At 36.4% G+C, this 20,961-nt stretch overlaps 1 protein-coding gene across 4 annotated transcripts in view; it reads right to left on the bottom strand.

The window, feature by feature from the left end:
* Window positions 1-20,961, bottom strand: part of XPO4 (exportin 4) — a 132,856-nt gene that overhangs the window by 95,271 nt on the left and 16,624 nt on the right. For 3 of the 4 annotated variants that reach the window (XR_015553506.1, XR_015553507.1, XM_004435249.2), the window contains one exon: window positions 2,308-2,413. Coding sequence is in view for 1 of the 4 variants with exons in the window: in XM_004435249.2 (XP_004435306.1) it covers window positions 2,308-2,413 (106 nt within the window). In the remaining 3 variants the exon portion in view is untranslated. Of the gene's footprint in view, window positions 1-2,307; window positions 2,414-20,961 lie in introns of those variants that run through there. The other variant, XR_015553508.1, reaches the window with a different exon arrangement.

Genomic DNA, 20,961 nt, shown 5'->3' with positions numbered 1-20,961 from the left:
GAAAAATAAGAAACATAATAAAACTTAAGTTAGAAGTGGGAAGGAAGAATTTTAAGAGACCAGAAAAGGGAAGCATCAAAGAGAAAGTCTCCCCCTTATTAGAATATATTACCCAAATGTTCTATAAAAATGACACATAATCCCTAAATAAGAATGTGAAAATTCTGAATTGCGATTGACTGCCACTTGTATGAGAAGTCTTCTTAGAGGAATTAACCCTTCTGTGCTGGTGGCAACTGAGTAAGGAGTTAAAAGATTTTCTGTGAAGTTTAGATGTAAACATTAATGTAACACAGGGCCTTGCAGTACATTAATGATTATGCTTGTAATACATGCACTCAATCTTTTAAATAGTTAATGTCTCAAAATCCAAACTGATTTTAAAAGCACGGCTGGAACTAGCAATACTATTCTTTAGAAACTTTTATCAGGAAAACAAAAGTATCCCCAAACAAGCTCAAATCATAACAAAGCAATAGCACTTCATAAAATATACATATTCTAAAAAGGAAAGAGTGGTATAAACAAATATACTCTAATAAAATACTTATAACTTAGATCAACTATTTCCCAACTAGTACAGAATGACAAGTGAATTACAACAGAAAGTCAGACAAAACACAATGGAATCCTAGCTAATGTAGTTAAGGCATATGTCAAGAAAATCAGACTGGAATTATTTCAGGTTACTAGTTTAACAAAATGGTTCTCTAAATCTCTTAATGCTGAACAATTTCAAGGCAGTAAGGATGAAGTAAGGCTCCCTTAAATTCTTAACACTGACGTTCACTTTTGCTTCTTTTAACTTAACATTGAGTTAAATATTTTCCACAGGCATAAGATAACAAATTTTCTTAGTGCCAGAAACAAATTCACCCAAGTATAAAAACTGACCATTCAAAGACAAAAAAATTCAAAACTGCCTCATTTAGAATTTAAAAGGTGGTTATTAAAACTGTTCCTCTAATGGTAAGAACTAGCTCCTGAATGAGACAGTCACCTTCACCACCACTGTTAGCTCCTTGCAAACAGAAAAGACCATTTTTTAAGTTTATCATAGTTTTAAAAGCTATTTGAAATGAGGTAATGGGGGTCATGACATTTATCCTCCTGTTTACAAAGCGCTTTTATATGTTACTACACTTGCTCCTCACAACAACTTAAGATAGCCAAGTCCATTAAGGAAAATGGCATCATTATTCCCATTTCACAGATGACAAAAGGCTCAGAAAGGTTAAGTGACTTCCTCAAGGACACCACGCAGCAGGCACCACTGGCGGTTGGATCTCATCGTTCCTACACCAGTGCTCTTTCTACTCCAATCTAACAATTCTCACTTATGAGCACTCATATGTAAAGGATTTTTAACATGTAACTTTATTTGTAGGTGATTTCGATCTAGAAACCAGAGTACTGGTAGCTAACAGACAAGTCTTACTAAAAGCAGAAGAATAAAACGTCAGGTATTTTAAGTTCTAATACTCAACTAACCAATTCTGTGGTCATAGATAACTCAAATACCTTTCAGAGCCTTAAACATGGGTTACAAAAAATGGCTCCAATTAAGAAAAACAGCCAACAGTAATCAGATTATAAAATAACAATGACCAATGAAAATTCTCTTAGTATTCTTGAAAAATGTCTAAGAAACAGAAGACACTCTCTCTCTCTCTTAGAAAATGCCATCCTTGGACAAGAAATAACTTTTGTGATTATTTTTAATGGAAAGAGATCATTTCCGTACATGTGTCAGATACAAGGTACTCACAAAACATTTTTTACAAGAGTAGAAATCAACGCTTTGCTTTAAGATATACAGTGATAACCTATTACACAGAACTGACTAATACTTGCTAAGCAAGCTGAGAACAAACTATACGGTAAAAAAAAAAAAATTACGAAAAAATCTAAAAGAAAGAAATTGTAGAAACTCCAAAAACAATCTTAATTTTAAAACACTGGGATAAGACATATTATAGTATATTTCCTATAATAAATTATATCACACTTGAAAACAATAGAAAAAATATTAGTTTTTTTCCTCACCATTAACAGCCTTCATGTTATGGTCAACCATAAAACAAATTGCTGGACATTCTATTTAGGGGGGAAAAAATCCAGAGTAAAAACAAAGTTTTCTGTCCAGCTTTATGGAATATCTTTAAAGCCACGGCAGTAGAATGATTACTAATGGAAAATTATAACTGTACAAACCTGCTTATTTTAAAAGCATTTTAAAATATCTAATGTTCAAGATAGAAAAACTAGATTTGATTATGTAAAAATATTTTTTAAATGATTACTTACCCAAAATATGCTTGCAAACTGCAAATGGTGATTTTGATTTCCTAAATGATAAGAATATGTGCTCTGCATGCTGGCGTTGTTCATTATTGACCATGGAAGGTGGTGCCTTGAGAGTTAAAAAACAAAAACAGAGTACACTTGTTTAATAAGAAAGCTTGACCAAGAGCAATCCTTTTACCCACAACAAGAGAAGATTCTTTCACTTTTTGGGGGGAGGGGGCAATGGGAAGATAATTTTTTGCTTAATTTTTTTAAGGAACTATAGTATAAAACTTAATAATAAATATTTAAAATATAGTTTCAGGAAAAAAGAAGAAATTCCTGGCAAGGTTTAGGTGAATACTTTAAAGTTGTCTACATTTTAGAATGATAGATACTTCTCTAACATTTTTTGTATTTTTGAAACATAGCTAACTATTGCCTTTTATTCCAAAACATACCACTCTAACTTGACCAAATTCAAATAATTTCTAAATTCTTCAGCACTAGTGAAACTCAGTGTAAAGCTACTAAAAATTGATTTCTAAAGTATTATCAGATAATTCTACCTCAAGTTTTCTAAAATCACCATTAAACCAGAAAAATTAGGGAACCATAAAGTTTGGAATTTATGAAACTCCTAGCTGAATAATAAACTAATCAGCCAGAAAAGCCAGATTTCTATCTTAACAAAAACAGCTTTTAAAGTTTACCCAGGTTTTTAAATTCCATTTTGTTCTAACAATGTTTCTTCTAAATATGATACTCTTCTGAACCAGACCTGCCTAAAATATACATTCCCATTATATGGTTTGGTTATCTCTGACCTACTGAGACCCATCTGAAGAGAAGGGGAAGAGACCGCTTACATATAGCCTACCAATAAAAACATCAGAATTCTCAATTTGGAGGGGAGAGTGGGAGTAGATAACAGAAAAATAAACCTTTGTTACTGTAACCAATATAAAGTGGAGAAATCATAATTTCAACTATATTCAAAGAATCTGGAAGATGAAAAACATTTTGCAACCAAGTACATTAGATCAATATTCTTTACAAACTACATCAATTACGCAACATTAGTAACTCTAATTTCAGTTAAAATAGTAAAAAAAGATGTACATCCAAGAGAAATTAACTAACTTGGATACTCTGACCTAAAGGGATTCTTAAAATTAGCGCTGAAGCCAGCTCAGACTACTATTCCTAATGATACAGCACCCTCTACAGCTCTCTAGATAAAAATGAAAATATTTCCATTAAAGAATTGTGTTAAATTTTTAATACCTTTTTAAAAACAGCTTTATTAATAAAATACTGTAAAGAGCTAACTATGCTGAATATAAATATTTTTGTCCTTCTATTGCAATTCTTCATTCTCACCATTTTCCCTAATTCAACAAGATGAGTTTGTGTTTTTACAGGATATTTCATTGTTAATACCAGCTGACTATACCCTGCGTATACAGCATACTAGTAAACACTACTACCACATGCTATACTGCTATGAATACAAATCAACTATGGATTACCCAGAGGATTACTGAATTACACATTCTTTCTTCTCATCATTCTTGAAAAGCACTACACGTGCGTAATTTTGCAAATTAATATACTAGTTTATTCTACAAATCAGAATAGTTCCTAAAGCTAATCATCTTTGGACACCCTGATATCCACACACTTCATAAGGTATAGATCTGAATATAATTTTAATATAACAAAAAATGATATTCCATTTAAAAATATCAGATTTCATAAAGAATGAAGTATAATCTAAAAATTAGTTTAGGGCCGGCCCCGTGGCTTAGCGGTTAAGTGCGCGCACTCTGCTACTGGCGGCCCGGGTTCACGTCCTGGGCACGCACCGATGCACTGCTTCTCCTGCCATGCTGAGGCCGCGTCCCACATACAGCAACTAGAAGGATGTGCAGCTATGACCTACAACTATCTACTGGGGCTTTGGAGGAAAAATAAATAAACAAAACAAAACAAAATTAAAAAAAAATTAAAAATTAATTTATATTAATCACCTAGTTGAACATTATCATACAAACAATAAAATCATCAAGTCAATACATTAAATGGCAATGTGGTATTCACTTTAGTTTTCCAAAACCAAAACTTTAAATTCTTTCTTCTTGAAAACGGCTGGGCAATGATTTCCAAATAGCAAATTACCTGCATCAGAAAGTCCTGAGAGGGCCGGCCCCGTGGCTTAGCGGTTAGGTGCGCGCCCTCCGCTGCTGGCGGCCTGGGTTCAGATCCCGGGCGCGCACCGACGCACCACTTCTACGGCCATGCTGAGGCCGTGTCCCACATACAGCAACTAGAAGCATGTGCAGCTATGACATACAACTATCTACTGGGGCTTTGGGGGGGAAAATAAATAAATAAAATTAAAAAAAAAAAAAAAAAGTCCTGAGAAACTTTTTTTTAAAAAAGTTTTTTAAAAAAAACAGATTCCCATGGGGCTGGCCCCGTGGCATAATGGTTGGGTTCGGCATGCTCTGCTTCGGCTGCCCAGGTTCACAGGTTCACATCCCGGCGTGGACCTACACCACTCGTCAGCTGTGCTGTGGCGGCAACCCACATACAAAGTAGAGGAAGACTGGCACAGATGTTCACTGGGAGCTAATCTTCCCCAGCAAAAAAATACCCAGATTCCCAGCCCTCACAGATTCAACAAGTTGAGAGTCAAAACCAAAAATACGTACTTTTCCCTCCAAGTTCCCCAAGTAGTAGTGACCTATAAAACCTTTACCTGTCAAACTCTTTCCTCTTCAGAAATCAGAACTCACCCTTCAAAACTCTGCCTCAGTCTCTCCTTCATCATCATCAGTCTTTCCTGACCTTTCCCTTGCTGGCCTGAACAGAAATGGTGTCTCTACCCCACCTCACATAATGCACCACATATCTTTATTAACCAACAATGTAGTGCAAGTATTTATTTGGCCCTCTTTCTTTTTCTCTATTAGTTTTTGACACCAGGGACTTTATTTTATGCATCTCTAAATTCCTAGGGCTTAGCACATACAAAAGGGAGAGGCAATAATAATATCAACAACTAACATTTACTGAGTTAACTCAGCATTGCAAGACATTATTTTCCATAGATAGATAAGATATAATCTCATTAATCCTAACCACCACCCTATGAGGTAGATACTACTATTATCCCCATTTTACAGATGAGGAAACTGAGGAATGGAGTAAGTAAATAATCTGCTCATGGTCAAGTAGGAAGCAGAGGTGGAAATTGACCCCAGGGTCCCAACTCTTTAACAAAAACTACACTTAGGTGGCTCTGCATTATGTAGGACTCATCATGCTTAAGGCTTGGGATAGAAAGGAAGCAAATTTCCCCTTAAAACTCTTAGCCTAGGGGCCGGCCTGGTGGCGTAGTGGTTAAGTTCGCGCTCTCTGCTTCGGTGGCCCGGGGTTCACAGGTTTGGATCCTGGCGTGGACCTACACACCACCCATCAAGCCATGCTGTGGCAGCATCCCACATACAAAACAGAGGAAGATGGGCAGGATGTTAGCTCAGGGCCAATCTTCCTCAGCAAAAACAGGAAGTCTGGCAACAGATGTTAGCTCAGGGCCAATCTTCCTCCAAACCCAATACAGACATTAGAGTGTTTTATATAACCTGTGAAGCTTCAGTAAAGAAATAATAAAGAAGCCTTTTTGTATTGCCCGTTTATGTTCTCTCAAGGTCACTAATAATAAAAACTTTAATAAAAGAGCTCACACTTCAGAGACGGAATCAAATGAATCAAAAAGCCGGAAGCAATAGGAAGTGGGAGTAGAGAGCAGTGATGGAAAGAAAGGAAACAGCAGAAGACCAATTCCAGGTATCTTCAGGAAAATTAAAGGCAAGGATAGGGAAAGACTGAGAGGTGTTTTAAGGAGTTATACTAGCAGAAGCCCTGAACCTCACAATCCCTAACTCAATATACTGGTATTTCTGGCCCTAACCCTCACCATGCCACTGGCCTAGCCCAGCCACCTTCAATTTACAAAAACTCCTGAAGAAACACCATTAGTGGCTCAGAGCCAGGGCCATCTAAAGTGGGAACTCTGGAGATTATTTACTGATGAATGGATTAAATGACATACTTAACATGAGTTTTTAGTAGAGACAGTGTGTGTGTGTGAGAGAGCGAGAGATCAAGAGAACCAAAGTCCCTAAATAATTTCTCTTCAAAAAGTATTTACTGGGGCCGGCCCCGTGGCTTAGCGGTTAAGTATGCGCGCTCCGCTGCTGGTGGCCCGGGTTCGGATCCCGGGCGCGCACCAACGCGCCGCTTCTCCAGCCATGCTGAGGCCGCGTCCCACATACGGCAACTAGAAGGATGTGCAACTATGACATACAACTATCTACTGGGGCTTTGGGGGAAAAAATTAATTAATTAATTAATTTAAAAAAAAAAGTATTTACTGAGGGCTGACTATATGCCAAGCACCGTGCCAGAAGCGAGGGATACAAAAGTAAGTAAAACAGTCCCTTCCCTTACAGAGGTCTGGGTATATTAGAAAAGACAGACAGTAATCAAACAGTCACACAAATAATTATGATAATCTACAATTTCTGCCTCCACTAATTGCATTCTGGCTTCTTCCCCCATCACGCTACTAAACTTGTCCTCAAAAAGTCAGGAATCTCAATGGTCAAATCTTATGGAACCTTTAGACTTTCTTTCCCTGGGCAGTTATAATGATAACTTTTATTACTGTTATTAACAACAATGGCACCATTTATTTGCCATGCAGAGCACTAAGTACTTTACATTACATTCTCTCATTTAATCCCAGTAACATCTCTGTAGGAATTACTTCCTCTCTTTTACATATGGAGAGACTGAGATTCAAAGACTGTCACATGCCCAAGATCACAAAGTTAATAAGTATCATAATTTGGCCTTAAGTCTGTGTGACATCAAAGCCCATGATTTGAAATTCTTTTAGATATTACTGTTGAGGATACATAGTTGGGTAGAGTAATATCTCTCAGATAGTTACTAGAGAAATCTGAATACTAATATTCTTGGCTTACTATAAATATCATTATTTATAGGACCATGAAAAAACAAAAGTAAGGACATCAGAGTCAGACTGAAAACTCAGGCACGACTTGTAGACAAGAAATACGCTACAAAAGTAGTCAAGAAAACTTGTTTTGAAGTCATGCCATAGAGCTCATATTAAGGATTTTCTTAGCTCTAATTCCTCACTCATCTTTTAGAGAGCATGGTTTAGTGTTCAAATTTTAAAAAATCACAGATTTTTATACATGTACAAAACATGTATATAGTAGTCTTTGATTCATTCACTAAAGATTTTGAGTTAATAATAAGAATTTGCTCAATTTTTAGTTTTCTCTCTTTAATCTTTTCTTAAATCTTTGGAACTTACCACTGCTCCTATCTAAATTTAAATCCATAACACAAAATGATACACTTGGTTATTTTAAATTTACCACATCAATATTTCATAATATTCCACAGAGAGTAAATTCCAGATCCTGGACCTTTCCACTAAACAAATTTGAGAGACACTGTCCTAAGTAATTAATCTCTTGTGATTCCCTAGCATATAGCCCAAAGTTGTCCTTTCAAATCTGTTTTCCTCTCAAACCTCTCATCTCATTTTGACACCCATCACTCCTTTCTCTCAGAAAATGACCTTATTTTTTACTTTCCAAAAGTAAAAGCCTTCCTGTATGATGAGCTCCTTTATGTGTCTTCCTTTTCAAAATCTCTCCTCACTCCAATGTTCTCCTTCTATCACCTTCCCCAATTTCTTACAAAATATTCCCTCCCTATAACTTTCTCTTAAATCTGATTCCTCCTCCTCTCCCATCCCCCTCCCTCCTAGCCCACTTACTCCCCTCACCTCACTTGGGCATTTTCTTCCTCATCCCTTTTCACTCTCTCTTTATCCTATCTTAAAGTTATCCTTAGCAGTGGCTCCCTTCTTTCTGTTTACAAACAGGTCTACCCTATCTTAGAAATCCCTTTAAACAACCTTACAGTCTATTTTAATTAAAAGAACAGCAGTTTGAATCAGAAGACTTGGTTTCTAATCCTATCTCTGCAGTACATTTGGGAAACCTTGGGCAAGGATACCTCTCAGCTCGTCAGGGTCCCCATTTAATGATGCTAAGGAATGCAACTCATAATTGATAAGAGAACTGCAGTTAAAAATGTATATATAGGCCTCCCAAAATTAATACAATTCCAATTTTAATCCCAATAAGGTTCATCTCAGAATATGACCAGGTGATCCTAACATATGTAAGAGAAAGGCCAAAAAGTGTCAAATTAATTTGGAAAAAGGGACCCTGAGGGCACCAGGCTAAGTGAAATGAGTCAAACAGAGGAAAAACAGATACTATATGATCTCACTTATTTGTGGAATCTAGAAACAAAAATGAGCTCATAGATACAAAGAAGAGATTGGTGGTTGGGGGGGGGGCAAAATGGGTGAAGAGGGTCAAAAATTTCCAGTTATAAAATAAATAAGTCATAGGATGTAATGTACAGCACGGTGACTATAGTTAAAATACTGTATTGCATATTTGAAAGTTGCTAAGAGAGTAAACCTTAAAAGTTCTCATCACAAGAAAAAAATTTTAACTATGTATGGTGATGGATATTAACTAGACTTGTGATTATTTCACAATATATACAAATACAGAATCATTATGCTGTAAATCTGAAACTAATATAATGTTATATGTCAATTAGACCCCAATAAATTAATAAATTACACTTTGAGGTTCAAAAAAAAAACCACTAAAAAATTTGGGAAAAGAATGATAAGAAGGGAGTCTTACCCAACCAGATATGAACACTTATAACAGTACATTAATAATAATTTTTCAAAACAGCATTAGAGCAGGAAAAAACAAACAATGCAGCTGAGAGAATTCCCAGAAAGAGTTCCATGATATACAACAAATTAGTGAGGAAAGACTAGACTATACAATAAATGGCACTGGGAAACTGGCTATTCATAAGCAAAAACATAAGATTAGACCTCTACTCATAGCAGACATAGTACTAAATTCTAGATGAATTAGAGATTTAAAAATGAAAAGCAAAACTTTAAAAAACTATTAACAAAAACATTAAGAAGAAAAGATAGGAGACTGTCAGAATAGGGAAGCATTTTTTAAACAATAAATAAAAGGCACAAATCCTTTTTAAAAATTAATAAATTCAATGATATTAAAATTATAACCTTCTAAACTTAGCCATAAGTGATAGATTAGTCACAGATTAGAAGACAAAAACCGCATTGCATATAATTAACAAAGGATTAATATTCAGAACATAAAAACTCCCACTAAAGAGTAAGAAAAAGATAACTCACAGCAGAAACTGACAGCTACCTCCTCAATCTTCACCCTCTGCTCCTTCCTTAGTAATAGAACACAATGCAATGCACCCAGCTAAATGACATTTCCCAGGCCCCTTCCCAGCAGAAGGAGACAAGGAATGAGGTTCTGGCCAATAAGAAGTAAACAAAGTTAGGGGTGGGGCTTCCTAAAGGGAGCTGACTCAGCTAAAAACACATTTTTCTTTTGTCCTTGAATCTTCTTTCCTGCTCCCTGGAAAAGGATATGATGGCTATCCTACTAATCCTCTTGAACCATAAGAAGACCTAGAAGATGGGAGACACCAGCTAAGAATAGCAAAAAAAAAAAAAAAAAAAAAAAAAGCACAGCACAGCAGCATGAGCCCCTGATGATATCCTGGAGTCACTAGACCATGCCTGGATCGTGTAACTCCATACTTTATGTGAGAGAAAATAAACCTTTCTTTTTTTAAAGACACTATTTTGGGAGTTTTCTGTTATATGCTGCCAAATCCAATCCAAATACACAACGCAACAAAAAAATGGCCAATGAACAGAAGGCTAGACAATTCACAGAGTAGAAAGTAAAAAATGGCTAATAAACATGAATGAAAGAAGTAAATGACAGGACACGTACAACATGTCACTTATATAAAAATTTAAAAATTCAGTAAGTATATGTAGCATATTATTTACCTCTGTGGATAAACTGTAAAAACATGGAAGGGAAGGATATACAACATTAAATTGTGGTTATCGTGGAGGAAGAAACAGAGACTGGAGAATGGGATCTAAAAGGGACCCAAAGGGGGCTACAATTATATCTGCAATGTATAATTTTTTAAAAAAAGATTATAAGTAAAATGGCCATATTAACATTTGTTAACCTAGGATGTGTATACATGGGTCTGATTTATATTGTTCTAGGTACTTTTCCATTTATTTGAAACATTGTATTTTTTTAAATGAGTGAGCCTTCCACTCCTGATGGTACTGCTGACTAGATACTTTGAATAACTCTTCTGCTAAAACCAAATAAAAATGGATAAAATATTTTAAAATTTCTAAAATGTACTGCTGGGGCCAGCCCGGTGGCAGAGTAGTTAAGTTCACGTGCTCTGCTTCGGCAGCCTGGGGTTCACAGGTTCGGATCCCAGGCACGGACCCATGCATCGCTTTATCAAGCCATGCTGTAGCAGGCGTCCCACATATAGAGCAGAGCAAGACGGGCACAGATGTTACCCCAGGACCAATATTCCTCAGCAAAAAGAGGAGGATTGGCAGCAGATATTAGCTCAGGGCTAATCATCATCACCAAAATAAATAAATAAATAAAATAAAATAATAAAATGTATTGCTAAACTGACAAGAAATTAAGGGATCCTCAGAAGCTAAAAAGGAAGCAAAAGCAGGGATCCAAAGATGAAAGCAAGCACTCATGTATTTCCCCTAGAGACATATGCCAACCCCAAGGGAACTTGAGTTTCCATTTTGACAGCTGCCCAATGTATAGAAGACAGGAGATACATAGCCAGTGCCCACCTAAGGTTAGGGATCTAACAAGACAGACATTCTTCCACATAAAGCTGGGATCCTCAGTATAAGAAAGGAAAAAAAGGGAAGGAGGGAGAAACTTTCCAGTCTGGATCTTAACGACAGATGAAAGAGGAAAAATTACTTCAGACAACCCTGAGTAGGCCTTTAAATAGGTTTCTTGCTCCACTTCAACAGGACACATGTGGTCCAAAAAACTTCAAGCCAATAAACTTAAAGTAGTCCTATGTTAGTCACGCACCTAGGCATTTGAAGTAGTGCATCCTAATCCAGGCTTCAGAGTGTTCCAGAAACACTTACAAAGCTAATAGTCAAAATTTTCTAAACACATGAGGAAACAAGCCACCATGAGTTTGCAGAACAAATTAAAGAATCAGACCAACAAAACACAGATATTGGAAATGTCAAAACATAATATATGTTTTTAAAAAATTCCCACAATTCAACAACAAAAAAACAAAGAACCCAATTAAAAAATGGGCAAAGGACTTGAATACACATTTCTCCCAAGAAGATATATAAATAGCCAATAAGTACATAAAAAGAGGCTCAACATCACTAATCATTAGGGAAATGCAAATCAAAACTACAATGAGATACTTCACACCCATGAGAATGGCTAACATCAATAAAACAGATAAGAACAATTGCTGGCAAGGATGTGGAAAAATTGGAACCCTTGCCCAGTGCTGGTAGGAATGTAAAATGGTGCAAAAAATGCAGCCACTCTGGAAAACAGTACGGCAGTTCTTCAAAAAATTAAACACAGAATTACCATACAAGATGGAATTTCATTTCTAGGTATATACTAAAAAGAATTAAAGGCACTACTCAAATAGATTGTGCGCCAATGTTCATAACAGTATTATTCACAACAGCCGAAAGGTGGAAACAACCAAGTGTCCACTGATGGATGAATGGATAAACAAAATGTAATATATACATACAATGTAGTATAGTCAGCCTTAAAAAGGAATGAAATTTTGATACATGCCACAACATGGATGAATCTTGAAAACATCATGCTAAGTGAAATAAGCCAGACACAAAAAGGCAAATACTGCATGATTCCACTTATATGAGGTACCTAAAATAGTTAAATTCATAGACAAAGAAAACAGAATAGTGGTTACCAGGGGTTGGGGGGGTGGGGGGAATGGGAAGTTATTATTTAATGAGTACAGAGTTTCAGTTTGGGATAAAGAAAAAATTCTGGAGATAGTGGTGATGGTTGCACAACAATGTGAAAGCACTTAAAATGGTAAAATTTGTTATATTTTACCACAATTAAAAAATACATGTATAAGGAGCAAGATAACAGAACTTTTAAGGGCGATATAATAAGAGAAATTTAAATATCAATAGCCTTATATTTTGTTTGGATGGTAGTTACATGGTTATATATAACTGTCCAAACTCATAAACTGGACACCCAAGATTCGTAAATTTTATTATATGCTAATATGCCTCAATAAAAACATATTAAAAACTCAATGGACAGATTAAAAGGTAGATTAGACACACTGAGAAGAAAACTGAAGACAGATATGAAAAATTATTGAAAATGCAGAGAGGTACAAAAATTAAAGAGTTTTTGAGGACAAAGTGAAGGTCAATTCTCTGTCCTACTCAGAGCCGCAGGAGGCCAACTTTCAGCGGCCACTTCGTCCAGGCTTCCTCACCCCCTTCCCTCAGGCCAGGTGGCTCCTTTTCTCCACTGAAAGCTACAGCTCCTATAAGGCTGCTCTCTCCTACAGCGACAGCTCTCTCAAATTCTCCACTCCCTGTCCCTGCCATTTCAGGCCCCAGGAATGGCTTCACCATTTATTGTGGTTCCCTTACACCTTACCCCTCCCCAAGCCTCTGTCAAGAGTTCCTTCATTAACTCTATTCAATTACCCTTTGAGTGTTCCTTTGCCAGGATCCTGACTGACAAAGCTTGGAGTAAAAATGGGAAAGATAAAGATTTAAAAAAATAATGGCAGAAAGTATTCTAAAACTGATGAGAAACACCAAAGCTCAAAATCTGAAAGCCCAATTAATCCCACAAAGAATAAAAAGGAAAAAAATTCACATTATTGATATCACAGTGAAACTGAAGAATCCAAAAATCACAGAGAAGATCTTAAAACCAGCAAAAAAAAGAACAAAAACATACATAGATTACCTTCAAAGAAGTGACAGACTGAAAATGATTTCTTAAAGCAATGAGAAGCCAGATGAGAGAAAACAGAAAAACATTTTCAGATTACTGAGAGGAAATAACTATTAACTTAGAAATGTATATCCAGGGAAACAATCTTTCAAGGATTAAAATGTAACTGAAGCCATGTTCATGTAAATAAAAACCAAGCGAGTTTACCACCAAAACACTCTTCCTTAAGGAAATTATAAAGGATATATATACTTCCAGATAGAAAGTGAGCCCAGATGGAAGTCTTGAATGCAAACGACCATGGAGTAGAGAGAATAACTATGTGCATAAATCTAAGCAAATACTGATTGTATTTAAAAAATAATTAATTTGTGAAATTTTAAAAAGACGATTAAAATTCTGGACAATGATAGCATATAAATCAAGAGAGAGTGTTTTTAAGTTCTTCTACTGTTTCAGCTGAGACAGAATATACAGATTAACTTTCCACTAAATTAAGTATGTAAGTTAAAATGTCTACCATGGTCAATAAAAAAATAAAAACAAAAAGTAAAGAACATACATTATAACATTCAAACTATGGAATGAGAAACAAAAGATTATCAAACCCCAAAAGAAGGCAAAAGGAAGCACACACACATATATGCACAAAATAATATAAATAAATCATAACTTACCAGTAATCACAAATAAATGTAAATAAACTAAACACTCTAGATAAAAAACTAAGATGGTCAGCCTGGATAAAAAAGAAAATCCAACTTCATGCATACAAAAAAACAAGGGCATGGAAAGGCTGAAAGTAAAAGGATGGAAAGAGTCATGCTAAGCAAATTTTAATCAAAAGCAAGTTAATGAAACTGATGTAGCTATGACAACATCAGAAAAAAACAAAATGTAAGGCAAAATATTACTAAAGAGAAATGGGTCATCTACTAATCATAAAAGGGTCAACTAAAATGGTATGTAAATAATACATAGCCTCAAATATATGTAAAGAAAAAAATGACAGAACTACTAACAAATCCACTAACACACCTCACTAGGTAACTGCTAGTTTATGGAGACAAAAAGATTTAACAAGTTTAATTCAATGCACATAAATAGGTTGCACCTTTAACTGGATTTCACACATTCTTTTCAAACACACACTGAACAAAAACTAACAACATATGAGGCCATAAGGCATATCCAAACAAACTTTAAATAAAATGGTATATACATGACACATTCTCTGACCACAGAGCAATTAAGTCAGAACCTGATTTCACAACAACAAAAACTATAAAAATTCAAGGATGAAAGAAGAAATCATAATGCAAAACATTTAGAATTGATGAAAAAATACTTCATATAATAAAAACCTGTAGTGTACAAATAGGGTACTAGAGGAAAATGCATAGCCTTAAATGCTTACATTAGAAATTAAAACAAATGAGCTAAACATCCAAACTAAGAACTTAGAAAAATAGCAGAACCTACCCAAAGAAAATACCATGAAGGAAATAATAAAGATAAGAGCAGAAAACAATGAAACAGAAATTACATACATATACAATTGAGATAAACAAAGAAGCCAAAAGTTGCTTCTTCGGAATGACTAATAAAATTGACAAAACTTTTGGCAAGATTAATCACAGAAGGGAGGTGAGGAGAAGAAGAACACAAATATATAAACAGGCAAGATTAAAAGAGATTGTATCTACAGATAGCTCATATAATAAAGAGATATTAAAAGAAAAACAACTTTATGGTGATAAACATAAAAACTCATGTGATATGGACAAATCACTAGAAAAATATATCAAAACTGACTTAAGAAATAGCAAAGCTATTTAATGAAATAGCAACTATTAAATAAAATGAAGCAGCTGAAAATACAGTGGTCCCTCTTTATCCTTGGGGGATATGTTCCAAGATCCCTAGCAGATGCCTGAAACTGTGGATAGTACCGAACCCTATACCTACTGTTTTTTCCTACACATACATACCTATGATAAAGCCTTACTTATAAATTAGGCAACAGTAAGACATTAAGAACAATAACTAACAATAAAAATAATTATAACAACATACTGTACTAAAAGTTACCATAGATCTTAGCAATCTCAGCATATGATTTTTTTCCTTTCCTTATTAAGTCAAGAACTTTTACCTTTTCACTTTAAGGAAGCACCTTATGGCTTCTCTTTGGCATATCTGAATTGCCAGCATCACTACTCTCGTGCCTTGGGGCCACTATTCTGTAAAATAAGGGTTACTTGACCACAGGAACTGCAATACCACGACAGTCCATCTGATAACCAAGACAGCTACTAGGTGACAAACGGGTGAGTGGCCCATACCGCGGGGATACTCTGGACAAAGGGATGATTCACATGTGGGGCAGGACAGCACAAGATTTCATCACACCACTCACAATAGCAAGCAATTTAAAACTTATGAATTGTTTATTTCTGGAATTTTCCATTTAATGTTTTTGCACCAAGGTTGACCAAGGGTAACTGAAACTACAGAAAGCGAAACTGCAGATAAGGGTGGACTGCTGTAGTTTTTCTAAAAACTACATGTTAAACTCACTGACCCAGATGATTTTACCAAACAGCAGGGAACAAATAATTCCAATCCTACACAGATTTCAAGAGAATACAAAAAAGGGAACACTCTTCAACACATTTTCAGAGGTTAGCATTAATATGCCAATACCAAAACCAGACGAGGACAGTGCAAGAAAGAAACTTACAGGTCAATCTTACTCATGAACAGAGATGAAAAAAATCTTAAGATAGTTCACATGCCAAATCCAACAATGGAATTTTTTAAAAAAAATAAAGATAATAATGTACACTGTGACCAAGTTAGTTAAAACAGAAAAAGAGAAAATTGTCCCATTTGCAACAACACGGATGGACCTGGAGCTTATTATGTTAAGCAAAATAAGCCAGACAAAGACAAACACCACATGAATTCACTCATATGTGGAAGATAAACTAACACACGGAGAGAGAGAACAGATTGGTGGTTACCAGGGGCAAGGGGTTGGGGGTGGGAACAAGGGGTAAAGGGGGGCATTTATATGGTGACTGACAATCAATAATGTACAATGAAAATTTCACAATGTTATAAACTATTATGACATCAATAAAAAATAAATAAATAAAGATAATAATGTACACTGTGACCAAGTTAGTTAAACCTAGGAATGCAAAACTGGGTTAACATTACAAAATCAACTAATATCTTCCACCACATTAACATATTAAAGGAAAGAGATTATCATAAAAAATGCAGAAACATGTTTAATAAATTAAGATCCATGACTAAACTTGTAGCAAAGTAGGAATTATGGACACTTCCTTAACCTGATAAAGAGAATTTACAAAAAAAACTATAGCAAACATCATACCTAATGTTGAGATAATAAAGACATTCCTTTAAACTCTCAGTAACTATTAGTATACTATCAGGGTCCACTGGACTCAATATTTGGAATTTTTTTTTAAGCAGTTCTATTTATTTGTAATGCTTGATATTTCATGATTTTAATTTTTTATTAGAGGACTTCCAAAGAACACAGAGAAATTTTACTTCTTAAAAAATGGAATAAGAGAGTGACATCAGCATCATGGCCGAGTGAGCTTTCCCCCTTAGACTCTCCTCCCAAGATCCAACAAAAAGGACATTCAAATACCAACAGATGACATTCACACAACACAAAAGACGTCTGAGAGACCCACACAGCCTTACATCTGAAGGTGGAGGTGCTGGAACCCCCAGAGGAAGTGGAAGGAGGTAAAGGGAACTCCTCTCCTTCCCCAATGACAGTGACCTTGGGACCAGGACTGCACAGCAATTACAGTGAGAGGGGGGAGGGGGGTGGCCCTCCACGGGAAAACCATCACTCTCCAAGTTCTCTCACAGCCTGTGGGAAGTTCCCATATGGAAGGGACTGAACTGTTGCAGCGGTGTCTTCATCAAGCTAGCATCCCAGGAGAGCAGATAGCAAGGGAAGAGCAAGAAGCCCCTGGGATTGGGCAGGTGAAAGAAAGAGCCCCTCACCCCGCCCAGCGCTCCAGTACAACCGGTTGGCCAGAGTGCCCGCATATCACGGCGGGCTCAAAATACATAGCTCTGCCCCACTTAGTGGCGGCAGGTGGAAGCTGTGACCAGATATTTTCAGAATGAGGAAAAATAAGCCCATGCCCTCAAGCAGTACGCAAAAATATATTAAATCTCCAGACCAGATGGAAAATGACAAGCACCCAGAAATTAATCCTGAGAGCAGAGAAATTTATAACCTAAATGACAAAGAATTCAAAATACCTATCATAAAAAAGCTCAACAAATTACAAGAAAATACAGATAGATAATTCAATGAAATCAGGAACTTCTTCACAAAAGAGACTGAAACTATCAAGAAAAACCAATCAGAAATGTTGGAGATGAAAAATACAATGGAGGAGATAAAGAAAAATCTGGAATCTTTAAAAAACAGACCTGACAATATGGAGGAAAGAATTAGCAATATTGATGATAGGAAGGCAGAAATATTGCAGATGGAGGAGGAGAGAGAACTAAGACTAAAAAGAAATGAAGAAACTCTCCGAGAAATATCCAACTTGATTAGGAAACGCAACATAAGGATTACAGGTATTCCAGAGGGAGAAGAGAGGGGAAAAGGAGCAGAGAAGAAATAATAGCTGAGAACTTCCCAAACCTGGAGAAGGCGCTGGAAATAAAAGTGAATGAAGTCAATGGATCTCCTAAATATATCAACATAAAAAAACCCTCTCCAAGGCATATAGCAGTAAAGCTGGCAAAAGTCAATGACAAAGAAAAAATATTAAGGGCAGCAAGACAAAAAAAAAAAAAAAAGGTACAAAGGAATTCCTAACTGGCTCTCAGCTGATTTCTTGGCAGAAAGTTTACAAGCAAGGAGAGAGTGGAATGATATATTCAAAATTCTGAAAGACAAAAACTTTCAGCCAAGAATATTCTATCCAGTGAAAATACCCTTCAGATATGATGGAGAAATAGTAACTATCCCAGATAAACAAAAGCTAAGGGAGTTCATTGCCACAGGACCCCCACTACAAGAAGTGCTCAAGAAGGCCCTCATGCCTGAAAAAAACAAAAAGAGAGAAAGGGGATACAAACCTTTGAGCAAAGAGAGAAATAGGTAGACAAAATAGAAAAATTGCAGCTCTCTATCAGAACAGGTTAGCAAATACTTAATTATAACATCAAAGATTAAGGGAAGGAAAACATCAAAAATAAATATAACCTCATCACTTGAAACACAAACTCAAAACACGAGATGGAATAAGTTGTGATAATAATAAATTAGAAGGGGAAGAGGAGCCTAAGGAAATAAGAAGCCATCAAAAAATGGACTATCGGGCCGGCCCTGTGGCTTGGTGGTTAAGTGCGCGCGCTGCAATGCTGGTGGCCCGGGTTCGGATCCCGGGTGCGCATCGAGGCACCACTTCTCCGTCCATCCTGAGGCCGAGTCCCACATACAGCAACTAGAAGGATGTGCAGCTATGACATACAACTATCTACTGGGGCTTTGGGGGGAAAAAATAAAATAAATAAAATCTTTAAAAAAAAAAAAAATGGACTATCTCAGGGGGCCAGCCCTGTGGCACAGCGGTTACGTGCGTGTGCTCCACTGCTGGTGGCTTGGGTTCGGATCCCGGATGCGCACTGATGCACCGCTGGTCAGGCCATGCTGTGGCGGCGTCCCATATAAAGTGGAGGAAGATAGGCACAGATGTTATCCCAGGGCCAGTACTCTTCAGCAAAACGAGAAGGACTTGGCATGGATGTTAGCTCAGGGCTGATCTTCCTTACAAAAAAAAAAAATGGACTATCTCGTCTACGAGATTTTTTTATACAAACCTCATGGTAACCACTAAACAAATAATCAGAAGAGAGACACATATGGTAAGTAAAGAGAAAACTAAGAGACCCCCATACAGAACTACCACACTGAATTGGTAGTCCAAAACACATGGGACAAGAAACAAAGGAACTGCAAAAGAACCAGAAAGTGAGCGATAAAATAGCAACATTAAGCCCTCATATATCAATAATCACTCTAAATGTAAATGGATTGAACTCTCCAATCAAAAGACACAGAGTGGCAGGATGGATTAAAAAACAAGATCCAACAATATGCTGCTTCCAGGAAACACATCTCAGCTCTAAAGACAAGCACAGGCTCAGAGTGAAAGGACAGAAGACAATACTCCAAGCTAATGGCAAACAAAAGAAAGCAGGTGTAGCCATACTTATATCAGACAAAGCTGACTTCAAGATAAAACAGGTAATGAGAGACAAAGAGGATCAATATATAATGGTAAAAGGGACATTCCACTAAGAAGACATAACACTTATAAATATATATGCACCCAACACAGGAGCATCAAAGCACATGAAGCAACTATTAACAAACCTAAAAGGAGATATTAACAACAACACAATAATAGTAGGGGATCTTGACACCCCACTTACATCAATGGATAGATCATCCAGACAGAAAGTCAATAAGGAAATAGTGGACTTAAACAAAAAACTAGATGAGATGGACCTAATAGATATCTAGAGAGCACCTCATCCAAACACAGCAGATTACACATTCTTCTCAAGTGGGCACGGAACGTTCTCAAGGACAGACCATAAGTTGGGAAACAAGGCAAGCCTCTATAAATTTAAGAAGATTGAAATCATAACAAGCATCACTTGCAACCATAATACTACAAAACTAGAAATCAACTACAAGAAAAAAACTAGGAAAGTGACAAAGATCTGGAGACTAAACAACATCCTACTGAACAACCAATGGATCACTGAAGAAATTAACGAGAAATCAAAAAACATCTGGAGACAAATGAAAATGAAAATACACCATACCAACTCATATGGGATGTAGTAAAAGCGGTGCTGAGAGGGAAACTCATAGCAATACAGGCCCATCCTAACAAACAAGAGAAATCCCAAATAAGCAAGCTTAAACTACACCTGACAGACTTAGAAAAAGAAGAACAAACAAAGCCCAAAGTCAGCAGAAGGCAGGAAATAATAAAAATTAAAGCAGAAATAAATGAAATTGAAACCGAAAATACAGTAGAAAGGATCAATGAAACAGAGCTGGTTCTTTGAGAAGATAAACAAAACTGACAAACCCTTAGTCAGACTCACTGAGAAAAAAGGAGAGAAGGCTCAAATAAATAAATTAAAAATGAAAGGGGAGAAATTACAAAGGATACCACAGAAATACAAAGGATTATAAGAGAATACTATGAAAAACTAAATGCCAACAAAATGGACAATCTAGAAGAAATGGAGAAATTCTTAGAATCATACACCTTCAAAAAACTGAATCAAGAAGAAATAGAGGGCCAGCCCCGTGGCTTAGCGGTTAAGTGCGCGCGCTCCGCTACCGGCGGCCCGGGTTCAGATCCCAGGCGTGCACAGACGCACCGCTTCTCCAGCCATGTTGAGGCCGCATCCCACATACAGCAACTAGAAGTATGTGCAACTATGACATACAACTATCTACTGGGGCTTTGGGGGAGAAAAAACAGGAGGACGATTAGCA

This window comes from Ceratotherium simum, chromosome 10, assembly GCF_057802395.1.
Source record: "Ceratotherium simum simum isolate JZ-2026a chromosome 10, ASM5780239v1, whole genome shotgun sequence".
Taxonomy (NCBI): domain Eukaryota; kingdom Metazoa; phylum Chordata; class Mammalia; order Perissodactyla; family Rhinocerotidae; genus Ceratotherium; species Ceratotherium simum.
The sequence above is the reverse complement of the archived record's forward strand: the minus strand, read 5'-3'. Positions and strand labels throughout refer to the sequence as shown.